This window comes from Ceraceosorus guamensis, assembly GCF_003144195.1.
Source record: "Ceraceosorus guamensis strain MCA 4658 unplaced genomic scaffold IE81scaffold_17, whole genome shotgun sequence".
In the NCBI taxonomy this organism is placed as follows: domain Eukaryota; kingdom Fungi; phylum Basidiomycota; class Exobasidiomycetes; order Ceraceosorales; family Ceraceosoraceae; genus Ceraceosorus; species Ceraceosorus guamensis.
The window spans coordinates 144,427-160,978 of NW_020290012.1; the positions used below are offsets into that span (position 1 = coordinate 144,427).

Consider the following 16,552-nt stretch of genomic DNA (forward strand, 5'->3'; position numbering starts at 1 on the left):
AAGTGCGACGCGTCATCGTCCTCGATTCGTCTTGGGCGCTTTCTGTACTTGGACAGTGAGAGTGGCTGCTTTTCGCTCTGGTCGAGCCATACGTGTTCCGTCGGCTATCTGGCACTCAAACTACGTCACGATGGGAGCACGAAGAACAAATGCGTTCAGAATTTAGGCAAGGTACATTGGGGCGTGCTCCTCGTTTGATTTGAACCCAAACCAAGCAACCCACGCAGAATTTCAGTGTTAATGAACCCAACTCGCCAGCAGGGGAAAGCAGGTGAAGAGAGAAATTGACGCTCAACTGAAAGAGAGTAAAAGAAAAGGATGGAAATCGAGAGTACAGTGACAACTTTCTTTGAGAACAATTCTGGACAAATTTGGGAGCACCACGTCCTCGACGTGAAGCAAGAGCGCCAAGACACATCTTGTCGCTCTAATTCGTTGCCAGTCTGGTTTCCAAAGCCTTCAAAGACTCTTCACGAGCAACGAGCTCTTGCCTCTTCTCTTGAATCTCGCGCTGCACGCGCAATTCAATCTCGCGCAGTTTCTCCTGCAGAGCGTCCCGATGAGCGATGAGGGAGCAAGTGTCATGGTGTCAGAGGTCTTTCCCGGTTTCGCGCTAGGATGCCCGTACTCACCTCCTCCTTGCGCAATTGCTCCTCCTTGAGACGGACGCTCTGATTTGCCAGCTCGTCCGCTGGCATCGCCGTGTCGGCATAATCAGAGTGAACAGTACGCGAGAGCTGCGAAGCGACATATGCGAGCTCCGTCAGTATCGGTTCCGGCGACCTTGAGGAGTATGGCGCGGACTCACCTTCTCGGTACGGTAGTTCTCGTACAGGAAGTCGTGGGTGATTTCCTTGAGATCGGTCAAATGGGTGCTGCACTCGGTAGCAAAGAACGCTTGATCAGCTCGAGCAACGCTAATTGCTGAGACTCAATGTTGACTCACCTGAGCAAAGCAGACCTCAAGCGGGCAAAGTCCGAATGCTTGGGGTTGTCGACCTCGACGATGCCCCAAGGGTATGTGCGAGCCCGAACGGGCTGACCGCTGATGACGACCTCCTCTTCGGATCCGATGACGGCGAAGGGCATCAAAGCTCGGAGCTCGGAGTTGTCGGCGATGGTCTCCTCATCATCCTCCTCGACATCGTAGGGGAAGTTGTAGACGGGAATTCCGTAGTGCTCGATGTCTTCCATCACCTGAAGGCGAGTCGGAGTACGTGATTGTCTCAGCACTTGGACTCGGTATGCTTGACTCTCGCGCATCGGCAAGGTAGCACTTACACGTCGCTTGAAGTCCTTGCGCTCCTCATGAGTCATGGTGTCAGCCTTTCCGATGACGGGAATGACGTTGACCCTGGGGCTGAGTCGTCGCATGAGCTCAATGTCCATCTCTCGTAGACTGTGACCAGTGGGGGTGATGAAGTAGAGCAGAGCGTGGACACGATTGTCTCTGAAGCGGGGGTTACGCTTGATACGGCTCTCCTCGGCCAGAATGTCATCGTACTGTCTGTCGAGGAATCCAACGATCTCCTGAAAACTGATGACATTTTGAAGGGTGGGAGGGCAACTTCGCATCAGTCTTGCCTACACTCGACCTCACAGCTAGCTGCTCAATAGTGCAGCTCATTTGCTGCCACTTACGCGTACTCGTTGTCGATGTTCTCGCCGAAACCGGGTGTATCAACGATAGTCAAGCCAATGCGCATACCATCCTCTTCCAGCTCTGCGCGAGGTAGAGTCAAACGATCGAACACCGGGTCAGTTCAAGTATTCCCGCCTCACGCCCAGCTCCTCCGATGGGGCAAGCATTAAGTAGGTCAAGACCGCGGAAGGTGGCCGCACATGCGCAAGCACCGTACCTTCTCCATATCAGCCGCGTTGCCGTGCAACGTTTTTAGGCCCCAGTCCTCTGGCCTTTTACTGCTGGCTGCTTGCTAATACCACGATTCCGTCGTATCCGCACCTATTCGCGGCTCATGAGACTCACCAACGTTGACAGGCTTGATACGAATTCCCTCCTCGATGTGCGCAGTGTCCGGCTGATCAGAGATCTTATGGCCTAGAACGTCAGACTCGCACAGGGTGTTGACAAAGGTCGTCTTTCCTGTACCGGACGCTCCCACCACCATGAGGCAGAAGGAGACTCCCTTCTTGGCTGCGCGACGTGTTCTCGAGTTCATCTTTGCTCGTACGAAGCCTGGTCGATGGGCTGAGGATGGGACTTGGTCGGGAAGGCGGACTCGTGCGTCCTTTTGGCCGGTGTTGAGCCAAAGTATCAAGTTGATGGATCAAAGACGGATTCGGTGTCTTGTCGTGAAATGCGGTGAATGGCAGACGAGATCGAGATGAGATGGGTCTGCACACGAGTAGCGGAAGTGAGAGTGACGGAAGATGAGGGTGAGACGAAGTGTGACGATCCCAAGCCTTGTCGTTCAGTCACCAGTGAAGCATCCAGCCGCGCGGCGGACGCACGCAGCGACAGCTATAGGACGTCAGCATATGGCTTGACTCGCGCGGCCAGCTAGGCTAGCACGCACCATCAAGCAGTCGCCGCGTCTTGACTACAGACGTAGCGAGCGCTGCCGCATTGCAAGGCACGTCCACCAGCAGCTGTAGGCTGGTATAGCTGCTGTATGGCCAAGCCAGCCGAACGCGCGCACGGCTCCTCAGTCAACTACAAACCTTCGCGAACGGATACCGCAAGGCTATAACTTGGTGCTGCAGCAGCTGCTGCTGCTGCATGCTGCTGTGCCCAATCCTTTCCACCATTTGGACGCGTCCGAGTCGTGAGTGCTCAAGTGCATGCTCGGTCCCTCATGCAGGCCTTAATTGCTGCAAGCATCGTCTTCTAGCCGCGCGGTTGCTGATGCTGCGTGTTTGGCGCGCTGGCGAGCGAGAGCACGCACCGGTACGCGCAAACACGCTCGACGTCGTGGTAGATTGTTCGAGACCGCTGTGGTTGCATGGTTGAGCCGCCCCCTCACTGACTAGCGGCGCATGAGCCGTGAATTTCAAGATTGCATTATGGAGCGCAGAGCTCCGTTGCGGGGCGGGACTTGGTCCTACCATTCGCAGCCTCTGACTCATGCGTATGCTTTCACTTCCCCCGTGTAAGCCTGCTTCACAGTCAAGAGTCAAACACAAAAGTCAGATGTCGGCGCCCGCCACATCTCAGAACAAGACATCGAGTTGGTAGGTCGGGCTTCAAAACTCGCTATGGCTCTCTCTGTTGCTCCACAAGGTCGCGCACCTGACCCCTCCACAAGCTATCGCAATCTACAATCCGACGTATGGGCTCGTCATGCCCACGTCCTGAGCAAGCACTTTGGAAATGATGCACAGTCCACCCTCGATGCTGCGCATACAGCTGACCCGCAGCCTAAACTTCGACCGCCGCCCGATGTAGATGAAAAGGAAGGAGCATGGCATATCGGCGTGTCGCATGGCCTCAAGGGGAAGCTGAGAGCGCGGGGCCATCCGCGCTGGCACCTTGTCCAACAGGTTGGAGGGCAGCAAGACGCTGATGTAGCGTCATCTGAGCCTCGCGAATTGTCGCAAGCGGATCTAATTGGCCTGCCGGGCGGTCTGGGTCCAAACTTTGTAAGCCGCTTTCGATCTGCACAGAAAAGTAAACGAGATCTGCGCAGAGCACAGGCTGAAGTTTGATGATGCCGAACCCGTGTCCAGATTCCTGCCGAAATCACCATCAGGAACGACAGCTCTCAGCGTTTCGTGGACACTGGATGTGGAAAATTGCCGGGCAGCAGCGTACGCAATCCAGATTTGGCATCTCGTTTCCAAGAGTGAGCTGCTCATTGGAAGTGTGCTGACTTGAGGCAAGGTATCTGAGGGCAGCTCTGCCTCGTCTGATTGATAGATACCCGCGACTCGAGAAGCTCCTGCATCTTAAAGGCGAATCTTTGGCGCGACATTCTCCACCACCCTACTACATTCAAGCAGACTTGCGAGATACGGTAATCGAGTCTGACAATCCAGGCGGCAATCGGAGACAGACCATCGACATTCTATCTCCCGATTTCCTCGGACAGTTGCGCTTCGATGTCATTGTCATTGATGCGCCACTCGAAACGTACGAGTGGGATGATCCGACCGGTGCTGGCTCTGCTGCGTGGGACTGGTCACAGATCGCGAGTCTGCCAGTGCCTGCCTTTGCAGCCAAGGAAAGGTTTGTGCCTCGTCACGTCGCGAACGAATCATGCCACGAGGCTGACAAATTTTCTGCGCTTCCGTTTGAAGCTTCATTTTCATCTGGGTAGGATCAGGAGCAGGTGATGGGCTGGAGCGCGGACGCGAAATACTCGCGAAGTGGGGTTATCGTCGGTGCGAGGATATCGTCTGGGTGCGCGCCGACTCGGAGCAAGCTAGGCAGAGCGAGCCAGCAGCTACGACCGCTTTTACCCGCACCGCTCAGCACTGTCTGATGGGCATACGAGGTACGGTGAGACGAAGCAGGGACCATCATTTCGTCCACTGCAACGTTGATACCGATGTCATCCTGTGGCCCGGTGAGGTCAAGGAGAGTTCTACATCCGCCAGTCACGGCACCTCAAAGGAAGACAAGCTCATCGACGTCCGCAAAAAGCCTCCGGAGCTAGTCGCTCTCGCCGAACACTTTTGTCTAGGCACAAGAAGATTACAATTATTCGGCGACAATCGCGGTTTGCGCAGGGGGTGGATCTCTATCGGCGACCGTGTTGGGCCTGATCAGCCTGGCTGGGCTGAGGCTGAGAGAGGCCTGAATGCATGTGCTGCAGGCGTCCGTGGAGCTGGTCCTGCCCCAGACGATTATGTGCAGCCGCCACCGCTACCTTTCGATCGGGCTTCTTGGCAAGCCTCCGTGAACCTCGAGTCTGTCTCCGGGGACCCCAATCATGCCGTGGACCAGTCGTTGCTACCCTTCGACGCACAAATCGACGAGCTGAGACCCAAATCTCCCACGCGTCAGGCAGGACGTGTCTCTGGTACACAAGCTGCACATTCCCCAATCCTTGGTTGGAACGGGACACATCTGAGAGAACCACGAGGTGACTACATACGAGGCTCGACCATGCGTGCAGCCCCTTTGGCTAGGCCTCTGGAAGCCGGTCTGCCCTACAATCTTCAGCCGGGGATGCTGCCTCCGCAACAGTTCTCCGGCAGTTGGGCACCAAGTGGTTCACCGGCAAACGATGCGTACACCTCAAGGCAGACGGCTCTGCATGCAACTTTGCACGCACCAGGAGGAGCAGGTTTGTCGGGCCTTGGCGCTGGCGGACCTCGTACGGTAAGCATTCCTTCAGGCAACGACACTCTGTCTGGCCCACAGGCTTCCGTTCTACTCGGTCGAGCCAACAGAGGCGTTGGACCCACAGGCCTGGGAAGGCCCAGGCAGGGTCACAATTCATGATCTGGCCGTTCAGGAGCATGACTTGCAGCAACTTTGAACACATCGAACTTGGTAGTAACATGTGTCATGCGAACCGATTAGAACAAGAGATGCTGGTCTAAACTGAGTCCACAAGGCTGCAAGGCGAATATAGGTGGTGCTAGAGATAGACTTGTATGCATTAAAGAAGCAAAGATGACATATTAAGCAGCAAGACGCGAAGGAGGAACTGGCTTCCACCGATCCGATTCGGAAGGTTGTTTCCGGCCAAAGCTCTTCTTGCTTCCGTTCGTGGCATTCTCGTAGCTGCTAGGCGAGGAGCTGCTCAATTTGCCACTTCCAGAGCTATGACTGTGACCGACACTGCTGTTGTCCGGTGACGAGGGCGGGTGAGATGAGCGCGAGAGATGAGGAGAGCCCAAGGCGGCTAGACGAGCAAATGAGCTCTTGCGAGATCGGGGTGGCTTGCTTGGCGTATTCAAAAGATTCTCATCTAGGCCAGATCCGTTCAAGATGGGCTGCTGAGAGGCTCGCAATCTCGACGCCCGCTCTTCCTGAGACACAGGGCTACCGGTGTATGGTCTGCCGATGACCGCCACGCCCGCCTCCGGTCCTTCTCCGTGGACGGGGTTGAACGAAGGATCCAAAGATGAACAATGCAGATGCTGCAGAAGTTGCTGAACGAATTTGGTCTCCAGACGACTATTCGTGGATGCCTCTTGCAAAGACCTAGCAGTCGGGTCCCGCATGAGGTTAGGAGCAAAGATGGTTGCCAGGATTTCTGGGCTCGACTCATTCTCGTCATCTTTGAGTATCAGCTGAGATCGGACCATATCAGAGGCCGGTCAGTCAGCTTCAACGCGCCACAATACCACCAAGTCTCGACCAGACTCACTTGCAGAAAACTGATAATGTAGGCCAGAACGCGCAGGTTGATCTTTGGTAGACGTGCAACCAACTCAACACTTCGAGTCGAGCTGTCAGCAGCTTTGAGGGCGTTGAAGTACCTGAGAGCGGGGTCGCGAGAGTAAGGCTCGTTGCTTCGAAGGACCGTGAAAATATGACGTCAACTTACAAGTCGTACGGGATCAGAGGGGGCTCCAATTCCCTGCAGAACAGCTTCAAGACCGAGGCCAGAACGGCGACATCCTCCTTTCCGTCATTGACGAGTCCATTGAGACTGTAGTGGCCTCGATCGATCCGTAAACGAAGGAGCGTCACCCTCTCGGCATCGCCTGGAGCGCGGAACAGATCTGGCGACCTGTCCATCGCAAGCATCGCGTCGCAAAGGAACGCCAGGCTGTGCGCGGGGCGGTGCATGAGAGGTTGGAGTCAATTTTCCATGTCACATCGAGATTCTGCTCGAGCAAAACTTACATGACTGGCACTTGAGCAGACGGATAAGCATCTGCCTGCCTCTGCATGACGATCTGCAAGCTTTGGCCAAATACGCTGGGCGCAAAAGCGGCGTCCATTTCATATTGGACTTCGTGGATGCTTGGTACTCGGCCTTTGGCCCCTCTCTGCTTTGCGGATTCATACCTCCTTTTACAGTGCAAAGCGAGTACTCCCAGGATTACCTCATCGTCTGCTGCCGCTTCTCCGTTTGCTTTGGATGAAAGTGCAGGGTTAGATGGACTTAGCCGCACAGCTTCTTCGATGAAGACTCGCAGGAGCTCAGCGACCTCGCTGGAGCCTGGCGGGAAGCACGTCAGCAGCACGCCTAGCAGCTGCCAGCCTCTGATTGTGGAGTCTCGCGTTGGATTGCCCGATAACTGCTTCATACACTGCAGTAGGATCTCGTCGCGCAATGCGCCGCTTCCCAAAATGCCCCGTTCAAGCAACCATCTCTCCTCCTCCACGACAGAAGGACCCGATGAAACTGCCTTGCTGGCACCATTTGGCGTCATGCCGCTGGCTAAACCTACGCTGAGGCCCTTCCTCTCGGGAGTAGCTGAGCTTCGCTGCTTGTCCGTGACTGCCGTCAATGCCGCGACGCCACAGAGATCTGCAGCATGGAATGACGCAGGCGAGACGGCGCGCGCGTACGGCGAGAAGTGCTGATCACCAATTAGCGTCGAACCGGGTGGAAGGGGCGTAGTTCCGCTGAGCAGGCGAGGCCTATCAGGCACTGTATTGTAACCAATGTTCACTGGCTCCGGCACGCGTGGCCAGAACACGGCCTGTTCCCGATCTCCAAAGACGCGCAGCATGACTTTGAAGATCCTGACCGCATCTCGCTTCTCTACGGGGTCTTCTAGAGGTACCAGAGGAGCAGAAATGGGGTTGCGCTGCCATCGCGACATTTTGCCCATCGAGACTTTGCGTAGTCCGAAAAGACCTGTGCGGTGTCGCGAGAACCGCTGCCTGGCAAAGCCTTCGAAGCTCAGAAGCTCGTTGCGTATAGCGGTGGGCAGCACACGATGCTCGCCAGTCGACAATCGCCGGGTCTCGATGGCAGAAGACAACCTGAATTGGCCAGTAGCTGCTGCCCGACCTTTTGCCGCTTCATGAGAGTCCTCCGCAGCAGCTACCGCCGCCGCGGCAATCCTCTTGGCAGGGTCACGTTCACGGCGATAGCCGCGCGGCATCTCCACCGAGTCAAGCGTTGCTAGATCTATGGATCGATCCCTCTGACTTTGAACCGTGCTAAGGCCCATTCCGTGGGAGGCAGCTCGAGGTGGCCTCTTTCGCGGAGCTCCGCTCTCGCTGCCGGAAGCCAAATTGAGATGAGTAGAGGAAATGATGGTGGACAAGCCAGAGCTGTGCTCTTCTCCAGAAGAGAAGTGAGTGCGCTGTGGGCGCGAGGGACCCGCTCTCGCAGCGTCACCACCGGAATGCGAGCGTAGACGCATGCCCCACTTGACTTGACTAAGATTGGGGCTGTCCACAGGAGGTGGAGGCTGGGTGTGACTCCTGATCGGACTCGATTGCGCTTGTGAATGGGACAACCCACTCAGCGCGCCAGAGATTTTCGAGCTCGGCCAGGTGCCACCGCTCGAGCCTCCAGCTTGTCTCAATTTACGCTGCGTCGAATCCTCCGGGAGGGCCGCAAGGGCTGCCAGCGAGTCTTCGCCAAGCTCCATGCGTGAGAACCTTTTGCCCATGGAAGACTCTTGAATGGCAGCGAGAGGGATGACAAATCCCTCGGGCTTGTGCCAGGTCGTCTCGCGCGTGCTTGTTTGAAAGTAGTAGGGCAGCTTGCGATTATCGTCAAACAGCTCCCACCACTGGCCTTCCTTGCTGGGCGGCAATACAATGGTACCGGCGGGCACTGCCCAGACGCACTCTCCGGTCTCGGGATTAGCGAAGAAGGATTTGCCCGAAGGTTGCTCGATCACGACCCAAAAGTGTGCGCCCCAAGTCTCATCGCCGAGCGTGCCCGTCCATCCCTCTGTCGCGCTCCTGCTTCTTCTGAAAACTTTGGAGGGTATGCCGAGTTCCTCAAGCGCCTCTTCTTCTTGCGCACGTTCTGTGGCTCGACTCCTCATGCCCTCGACGTGCGGCACTATTCCGTTGCCGTTGCCCACGCCCACACCAAAGCCTCCCAGTTTGGGCGTACGGCCGGGCGACCTGCTTCCGGCTCCACCCCCGCGCTTTCCAGCAGATGGACTTGGCGAACTTGGGCCTGCCGCAAAGCTCCTGAAACTTGCATCGGATCCCAGCGATGTGTCCGCAATATTACCTGCATAGTCTGTGCCCGCTTCGGAAGCTGTCGCGGTGTATTCAGCGTCTTCCGAGTAGGCTGTGTCGGCGCTGGAGTCAGGTCTGCTTCGCCCTTTGAGGGAGGGCGTCTGAATATCTGCTCGTGAGAGGGTGGCTGTAGATGCGGCGGAGGCTGGCCTGGCATCGGCGCTTCCTCCCCGAGCTTCATGCGCAAGCTCCGTACTACCATCGCCGGAGGAGTCTCCAGCCTCGAGTTCGTCCGCTCTCCTGACCTCCGCATCATCACATCGCAGTAGGCTCATCTGGTGAGCATCATCTTGAACGACGATGCGGGGACTGGAAGTCTGTCCTGAGACTTGTTGCGACAAAGCCGGGCTGGCCCTAGGCGGAGGTCGTGTGGGAGGAGCAGGTCGAGTGACTGCAAAGCCTCCGGCGCTATCTCTCGATCCGGGGCGACGATTTAGAGGGCGCGGGCTCAAGGGCGTAGATAGCGCGGGAAGCTCGCTGTTCGGGCTTGACAGCGACATGACGCTCCCTTCAAGCCCAATCTGAGCAAGGGGGGTCCAAGCAACGAGCAAGGCGCTTTGGGGATGAAGGTGCGAAAGGTGGTCGTTTGCAGGACCGCAGCCGGCGGCCTCAAGGACGATCGATGTGCTAGACGTGAATGCCGCTTCCACTCGTGATTGTGCTTGCAGGCTATGGGTGAAGGGCACTTTTCTAAACTTCGCTTTGCATACGACGGGTCGATGCGTGGAGGATCGGGATGGTCGTAGGCCCCGCAAGGAGTGCCTGATGGAATGAAGTACTTGCTAATGCAGAAGCAGTTGAGACCGATCTGTCGCTGGAGCAGTGAGGTTCAGCTCAAGCCTGTCGCAGCAAGAAGACTGTGCCGAGGTAGGATCGTGGACACAGATTCGTAGCTGATCCTGTCAGAGCCCTACAGTCGAGCGTTCACAAATCGTTCGGGATGTTGACGGCAGTCCTCGGCCCCCTTCATATACCCCTGTACGGTACGCCAAAATTGTGAATACCGAGGGCAAATAGCCCGATGCCGCGACCTTGATGATCCTGCCTGACCCCTATACGCACGCGCGATGAGAGTCCTGCGCAAAGGAGCGGACGCGTATGCCGCTATTGTGATTCTGCAGAGCAGAGCTGCTCCACGATGGGGATGCTGGGCCGCGGTAGCTCGGTGGTACCTTGGCGTATTTGGAGGTGTTCAAGCATCTACTTTTGAAGTTGATCGTATAAAGCGTGATCAAAGGGGCAATCTGCCAAGCAAAGTGTGGTGTTTGGTGGATCAAAGCGTGTATACCGCATGCTTCGGGAAGGGTTGTGGAAAGCGACAATGTGAATCACCTAGCTCATCATGACCCATGCAATGATCTGAGCAAAGCCATCAGTGATCAGGCGTGGGGAAGTTTCTCGTCTTCGCGCATGCAGTCACTGCTTTGACGCTCTCTTCTGACTGTGTGTCGACAGCACCAATTGACAGGTGCGCAAGCATCAGGTACGCGCTGCGCGCACCGGAGCGATATACTGTATATGTACAGGCACTGCTACCGCTACTCTACTGTACTCCTGTTGGATGCTGCCCCCATGCTCTCTCACCTGCTGCTTGTGCATACCCGTGCCAGACGCCTGCTTTCACGATTCGAGATTTGATTCGAAAGAAATAATCACTCTAATGAAGAGATAGGAGCGGTGCATTGGATCAGGAGGTTTGCTGCACGCGTGCGCTTCTGGTGCTGATCACGACAACTGCTGTACCGTACGCCAACTTGCATGCAGATCAAGGCCGAGCGCGCGTGCGAATGCATGCTGGACGCTGCAGGTGGCGTGCTGCAAGTCCATTCGTTCATCCACCGCCATGCGCGCGGTGCGGCAATTTGTCTACGGGCTCCCATGCTAACGGTACCGAGCGTATAACGGCGCACTTGAAGGACAACAGCAGGACCGACCCGTCCTTTCTTCTTGCGATGGTCAAAGCGCCCGCGCGCACACGCACATGCAGCCTCTGCTGCAGCAGCGTGCATGCAGCAATTCCGCGGTTGCACCGCACCACCACTTCGTGGCTCGCGTGCGCAAAGTTGCGCGCTAAGGAAGGATTTCAATAAACCCACGCAACCTCCCCACGCGCGCGAGTCGATTGACATTCAAGATTATTCAGGAATGAACCCCTTAGATTCAGCGGAACCGACTGTTAATTGGCGGCCGGGATTAAGCCATTGAGTCTGATTTGACTCAAAAGTGATGGCGCAAAATGTGAGTATTATTCTTGCGGAGATCCGCCACGACTGTGAATTTGCGCAGACCGAGTGACGAATCTTGCTGGGTCGGTCCAGTTCGGTTTCGGTTTCAAGATCGACCTTGAGCTTGAAGTGGTTTGAACAGTCGCGCGTGGACCTGTCTTCGACGGCCCAGCTAGGGCGATGCATGGAATCACGGCTGGCTCATCTCCACGAGAAAGCGCATCCTGCTCCGTCTGGTCCATGCAGCAGTCAATCAAAGAAGATGTCCCGCTGCCGGGTATTGTACGCAAGTAGTTTAGAATCAAGCGTCCCGCGTGTAATGTGCGCAGACGTGTTCAGGCTCACGCCTATCGTCGATGTACGGGTCTCAATTGACTGACCAAAATGGAGTCCTGAATTTGGTTGGAATGATTCCTTCCTGTGATTCAAGATTCTTGATTGAAGGATTCTGCATCACGTCCTCTTCCAAATGTTGATCTGCGATTCTGTGCGAGTCGACAGCAGGGCAGACCAAAGAGAAGTTCCAATGGCGCGAAACGCGTGATGGTGCTGGGCAGTCCCTACAACCTCTTGGGATCTACAAACAACAAGTAGCTCTACAGCTGGCGCCATCGTGTCCCGCTCCGACGGCGAACTCTCGTGGCTCTATCGTCGCGGTCAAAAAGACCGCTCAGGGACTCGTCTCCGCGATCACCATGCAGCTTTCACCCCCCCCCCCCCCCCATTCAATGAACATGTTCCGTGAAAGTGAGACGATGGAGCAAGCATCCAGCTTCGACGTCGGAAAAGGCCCATATTTTCCCAGATCCTAGCTGTCCCAGAATGACTCCTTCTTCGCCCAATCGCCTCTGCGACGATATCCGAGACGACCGTCCATGCCCACATCGGCTCAAATCGAGGAAAGGTATATCGGGAGCTCGTTGCGGTGCATGCAGGATCACGAACACAAAGCCACGCAAGCGCAGCCATCTTCAGCTGCATGCATACTGTATGGCTTCTTTCTTTGTCTTGTCTGTCTGCCAGGAATAGTGTCTGCGCCAAGTCAATGAGCCTAAAGTCGAGTCTGAGTATTCGTGATTGAGTGCCGAAGTCCCTGCTGCTTATCATGAAGCTGTAATGCTCCATAATCACAATTGACTGATGACGAGAAGCATCAAAGACTTCGCTCGTCGAATCGTGAACCGAACCTCGCGCCCCTTTGCTTGCTGCTGATCCTCGCTGCAGAGGAGCATGTTGGGCGCAGCTCCAAAAAGCTACACCAGCATAATGACGACCAGCGGGACTGCGATCGAGCAGTCGCCATCGCATGCTTACTCGTCATTGTGGGCCTTCCTATGCATGCATGTACCATATAGCGCTGCTGTCGGGAAGGGGTGCAAGGTGCACTTCGAGACTGAACGAGCGAGAGCAAGGAGCAAGCTAAGCCGCCTACATCGAGCCCAATCGCGAGAGTCCATCAATCGACCAGGAGCGCAAGCCTCACGCTCATCAATCGGCGTTGTGTTCCAGTTCGGGGCAATCTCCACCACGACTGCATGGACCCATCCCGAGCACGCGATTGCCTTTCGATCATGTTCTGCCCCTCAATTTTATAGCGGCATGTGCGCTCACCGAGCGCATCTGACTTTGTCTGGTAGGTCTTCCGCACGTGTTCGCAAGAGGAGTCAGGAGGTCCAGCTGCGTAACTCTAGCATCGAACCCGTCTTGGCCTTCACGGCCACAAGCTCGGGTGAATCGCGACGCTGAATGGCCATTTCATCGCGGGTTGTGTCTGAGCGGAGCTTACAACAGCAAGCTTCCAGAACAGTCTTGAGGTTTCCCATACTCATGCCAGCAAAGCGGCGACAGGAGATCGCATATTGTCCTCAGTCCAAAGCGCACAGAGGCAACACAGATCGGAATCACAAGCTCGGGCAATCTCGTAGCAATGACAAGATGTCGTCGTGATTGCAGCGCCATGGAAGCTAGACTTTAATGTACCAGGAGGACTGCGAGGCGGATGTCAGAGAGAGAGATCGGGCGATTGACTGAGTGAATGTGGATGGCAAGTCGACAGAGTCCGTAGAGCACAGCGTCCCCCTGATGCGGGAGCAGGTGCCAAGAAGAGCTATCAGAATAAATGATGCGGGGAGCGAACGAGTGAGGCAGAAAGTCGAAAAGCACTGAAATGCAGAGGAAGAAGGAAAGATGCGTCTCAGGGCAGTGCTGGCGTATACGGCGGGAAAGGTGCTATCCAACAGGCTTCAAAAGCTTTGCGAAGCCTGCCTTGCCCACGCTGAGCCGCAGTCGTGGTTCGCGACAGGCTTTTAGGCGCTCATGGAGCGCTTGCTCCGCATGCGACGAACAAGGTGCTGTTGCGGGACCGCCTCTTCAGAGATGTCTCGACGACGACCGCTGTAGCCAGCACCCGTCTTGGAGGGGTTGGACCAGCTTGCAACTGGAATGTTGCCACATTGTTGGTTAGGCAGAGCCTTGATCGTGCTCAGCGATTGATCCTTGTTTGCCGTCTTGGCCACGATTCCGTTCGCGATCAAGGTCACGAGGCTGTATTCATCCATCAAATAGCTTGCAATAGCCTCTCGCGGGTTGCTGCTGTGCTTTGCCTTGAAGGTCCAGAATGTAGAACCGGCGGACCAGGCAAAGGCGGAGAGCTGGGTGTTGTAGTAAGACTGGGTGAACCCATCTTGTTCGACGCCGTTGACCGCGCTCCACTCCATGTAGGACACTGGGACCGGATAGCCCACAGATTGTTGCGCAAGGTCGCAAATACTATGGAGCAGTTCAGGCTATGGTCAGATGGAGCACGCAAAAGCCATCCAGACGCGACATCAACTCACGTGTTGACAATCGAGCTAGCATCCTTGTTCAGTGGGAAGTAACCGGGGTAAGGGTGGTCCTCGTAGACAAGTAGGTTGGGATCCTTGCCGGTGGCAAAGTCGCGCCAGTAGTCAAGCGGCTTCTGGTTGTTGACAAAAGCGTGGTGGAAGAAAGTTGTGAGTCCGGCCTTGCTCAAAATCTGGTAAGTGCCTTCATAGTAACTCCTGAGCATTTGAAGCCTGTCGTCGTCATTGTGCGACTGAGGTTCGTTGATGATGCCCACAGAGTGCACAACAGACTTGTACTTGTGGTTTGAGAGCCACGCCACGACTGCATTGACAGTGTCGTAAGAGCGACCAACGTTGTCTTGGGTGAACCAGCCGATGTTTCCTCGGTGTCCGCTGGACTGGTCCCCGTTCTGAGATCCTGGCATTCCGTGCAGGTCGATGATGGCATAGACTTTTCGGTCGTAGAGCCAGCCGAGCATCTTGTCGAGCTGCTCCTTTTGCCCAGACATGGCGAGGTAGGGCTCGCCTGACGCCGCCGGGATGAAAGCCCAATGTCCGACGTTGAGACGGAATCTGCCAAGTAGACATTCACGGCACATGTCAGCATTAAGATCGGAATGCCCAACATTGTACAAGCGACCTAAATGCTCACGTGTTGATACCAGCCGCGACCAGCGTGTCAATTTCGGCTTCTGTTACCCAAGTGTTCCAGTGGTCTTGCAAAGTGGACAGAGCCTTGTTGCCAAGGCTTTGAGAAAAGTCCCACTCGTCATAGGCGTTGTCACCTGCCGTCTGAGTGAACCAGTCCTCATCCAACCAACGTTCCAGCACAAGCCAATTTCCAATGTTGACGCCGATCATCTTTTGGTTGGGATCTGTGAAATTCCACCTGGGCAGCGGTGTGACGGGAGCGTTAGGGTCGGTGGTGTTGGCATTGGTGCTGCCGCTGCTTCCACCCTTGCCGGATGAACCAGAGCCGGAAGAGGAGCCAGAGTTGCTACCTTTTGTCGCTGCGTTGCTTGTACCGTCTGCATTCTTGGAAGCCATGCTGCCTCCAACACCCGCACCGACACCGATGGCGACGAGGGCGATCAAGGCGAGAAGACCAGTGATGTAGGGGTGGCGCTTGATGAAGCCGAGTGGGCCGCCGGCGCGGGCAGCCCGACCAGATGAGGCCGCTGCGGCGCCTACTCCCGCGCCTGTTCCAGCACCTCCCTCCTTGTCAAAGTAGTACGTGCCATCGCCACCTCTCCCTTGCATTTGCTGGTGTTGCATGAGGCCATCCTCGGCTGTGGGGGTGGCGGAGCCGTGCCCGTAAGATTCGAAGGTACTGTGAGGAGTACGGGCACCTGTGCCGAAGGATCCGGGAGTGCCAGGCCTCAAGGCGTTCATGTCGATAGAACGAGAGTTGCGCGCCATTCTGTCGCCAATGTTTTGGGGGAACGTGCAGCCCGGCTGAGACGGGAAGAGGGTGCGGATGTGCGAGGATCAATGTGAATCCAGATATAAGTGGACGTGCAAGGCTCAGAGCAGCTTCAAGGTATCGAAGGAGAAGGATGGTTCCCTAATGATGATAGACGCAATAAACGCTTACAGGGCGAGAGAGAGGATGGATGAGGATGAGGGGCACTTTGATTGATTGACCGGTAAATGTTTGGAGATCAAAAAGCGCTGCGCGCAGGGGAAGGTGAGCATCCGCCGGCTGTGCGCGAGCAACTTGCGAAGTCGTCTGCTTTGGTCCGTTCAGCACCTTCAGCGACTCACGACTTTAGCAGTCGTGACTCACGACTGAATTGACCAAAAGTTTCCGGCCAGTCAACTGACCAGTCCATCGACCTGAGCGCCGTCCTCGAACGGGTCCTGCAGCAACAGCAACGTCTGTGTGCTGCTGCACGATGTTCGTATGAATCTGTTTCATGCTCCAACAATTCTGTAGAACAGCAGCGTCGGGCGTCCGTGGCGGGCGGGGAGGCTAATTCTGCACACTCGTGACTGTGACTGTAGCTGTCAGCCCAGCACGTCGCACTTTCCCTCCGTCGTGAGTCCAGGTGCACCAAGTTCGAGACTGGGACGATGCCGCGGGTTGGCGCAAGATGAGGAGACCCATTGATGAGACTCTTGCGGTGCCAGCATTTGGGCAGCCATGCATGATTCATGCGATCTGCAGCGTCACTGCGCGGACTGCATACGCACACGCGCAAGCTCTCGAGCTGAGGAGACACGGCCGGGCTCAGTCATACCGTGCGGACCGGCTCAGGCGATATGTATAGAAAGTCGACGGGTCAGCGCTCCGCCCACATTTGAAATGCTAGCGGGCCTTGCTCTTCTGCAGCGCTCGAGTCGACTCTATATAGCTTCTCAAGACGCGCCGGTCGGACAGGTATACACTGCCAGAGAAACAGTCTTGGGTAATCGACGCACTG

General features: G+C 56.0%; 5 protein-coding genes across 5 annotated transcripts; 2 read left to right on the forward strand and 3 right to left on the reverse strand.

The window, feature by feature from the left end:
• Positions 1-137: 137 nt before the first annotated feature.
• Positions 138-2,453, reverse strand: IE81DRAFT_322117 (Septin 3). Its single transcript, XM_025513539.1, has 7 exons — positions 1,988-2,453; positions 1,642-1,723; positions 1,282-1,537; positions 947-1,197; positions 809-875; positions 633-737; positions 138-544 (listed from the first exon to the last, which is right to left on the reverse strand). The coding sequence occupies exons 1-7, from the start codon at positions 2,178-2,180 to the stop codon at positions 428-430; spliced, it is 1,071 nt and encodes a 356-aa protein (XP_025370868.1). The 5' UTR covers positions 2,181-2,453; the 3' UTR covers positions 138-427.
• Positions 2,454-3,075: 622 nt separating this feature from the next.
• On the forward strand, positions 3,076-5,597 carry IE81DRAFT_300195 (MT-A70-domain-containing protein). The gene is made up of 4 exons (XM_025512209.1): positions 3,076-3,600; positions 3,688-3,803; positions 3,878-4,186; positions 4,258-5,597. The coding sequence occupies exons 1-4, from the start codon at positions 3,217-3,219 to the stop codon at positions 5,405-5,407; spliced, it is 1,959 nt and encodes a 652-aa protein (XP_025370869.1). The 5' UTR covers positions 3,076-3,216; the 3' UTR covers positions 5,408-5,597.
• IE81DRAFT_66365 (hypothetical protein) lies at positions 5,499-9,862 on the reverse strand. The gene is made up of 4 exons (XM_025517522.1): positions 6,764-9,862; positions 6,462-6,686; positions 6,282-6,393; positions 5,499-6,204 (listed from the first exon to the last, which is right to left on the reverse strand). Exons 1-4 carry the CDS (start codon positions 9,577-9,579, stop codon positions 5,590-5,592), a joined length of 3,768 nt encoding a protein of 1,255 aa, XP_025370870.1. The 5' UTR covers positions 9,580-9,862; the 3' UTR covers positions 5,499-5,589.
• A 2,581-nt stretch (positions 9,863-12,443) lies between these two features.
• Positions 12,444-13,330, forward strand: IE81DRAFT_66404 (hypothetical protein). Its single transcript, XM_025517523.1, has one exon. The coding sequence runs from the start codon at positions 12,535-12,537 to the stop codon at positions 13,048-13,050; it is 516 nt and encodes a 171-aa protein (XP_025370871.1). The 5' UTR covers positions 12,444-12,534; the 3' UTR covers positions 13,051-13,330.
• A 280-nt stretch (positions 13,331-13,610) lies between these two features.
• Positions 13,611-15,176, reverse strand: IE81DRAFT_288220 (glycoside hydrolase; the record flags this gene model as incomplete). The annotated part of the gene is made up of 3 exons (XM_025511753.1): positions 13,611-14,073; positions 14,142-14,702; positions 14,782-15,176. The coding sequence occupies 3 exons, from the start codon at positions 15,174-15,176 to the stop codon at positions 13,611-13,613; spliced, it is 1,419 nt and encodes a 472-aa protein (XP_025370872.1).
• Positions 15,177-16,552: the final 1,376 nt, after the last annotated feature.

Coding starts and splice junctions, on each gene's coding strand:
- IE81DRAFT_322117 (XM_025513539.1), bottom strand. CDS start 2,180: ATGAACTCGAGAACACGTCGCGCAGCCAAGAAGGGAGTCTCCTTCTGC. Junction 876..946: donor TTGAGGTCTGCTTTGCTCAG/GTGAGTCAACAT, acceptor TACCGAGTGCAG/CACCCATTTGACCGATCTCA. Junction 545..632: donor AGCAATTGCGCAAGGAGGAG/GTGAGTACGGGC, acceptor GACGCTCTGCAG/GAGAAACTGCGCGAGATTGA.
- IE81DRAFT_300195 (XM_025512209.1), top strand. CDS start 3,217: ATGGCTCTCTCTGTTGCTCCACAAGGTCGCGCACCTGACCCCTCCACA. Junction 3,804..3,877: donor TTGGCATCTCGTTTCCAAGA/GTGAGCTGCTCA, acceptor TCTGATTGATAG/ATACCCGCGACTCGAGAAGC. Junction 4,187..4,257: donor GCCTTTGCAGCCAAGGAAAG/GTTTGTGCCTCG, acceptor TTCCGTTTGAAG/CTTCATTTTCATCTGGGTAG.
- IE81DRAFT_66365 (XM_025517522.1), bottom strand. CDS start 9,579: ATGTCGCTGTCAAGCCCGAACAGCGAGCTTCCCGCGCTATCTACGCCC. Junction 6,687..6,763: donor TCTGCTCAAGTGCCAGTCAT/GTAAGTTTTGCT, acceptor CCCCGCGCACAG/CCTGGCGTTCCTTTGCGACG. Junction 6,205..6,281: donor ACATTATCAGTTTTCTGCAA/GTGAGTCTGGTC, acceptor GTCCGATCTCAG/CTGATACTCAAAGATGACGA.
- IE81DRAFT_66404 (XM_025517523.1), top strand. CDS start 12,535: ATGTTGGGCGCAGCTCCAAAAAGCTACACCAGCATAATGACGACCAGC.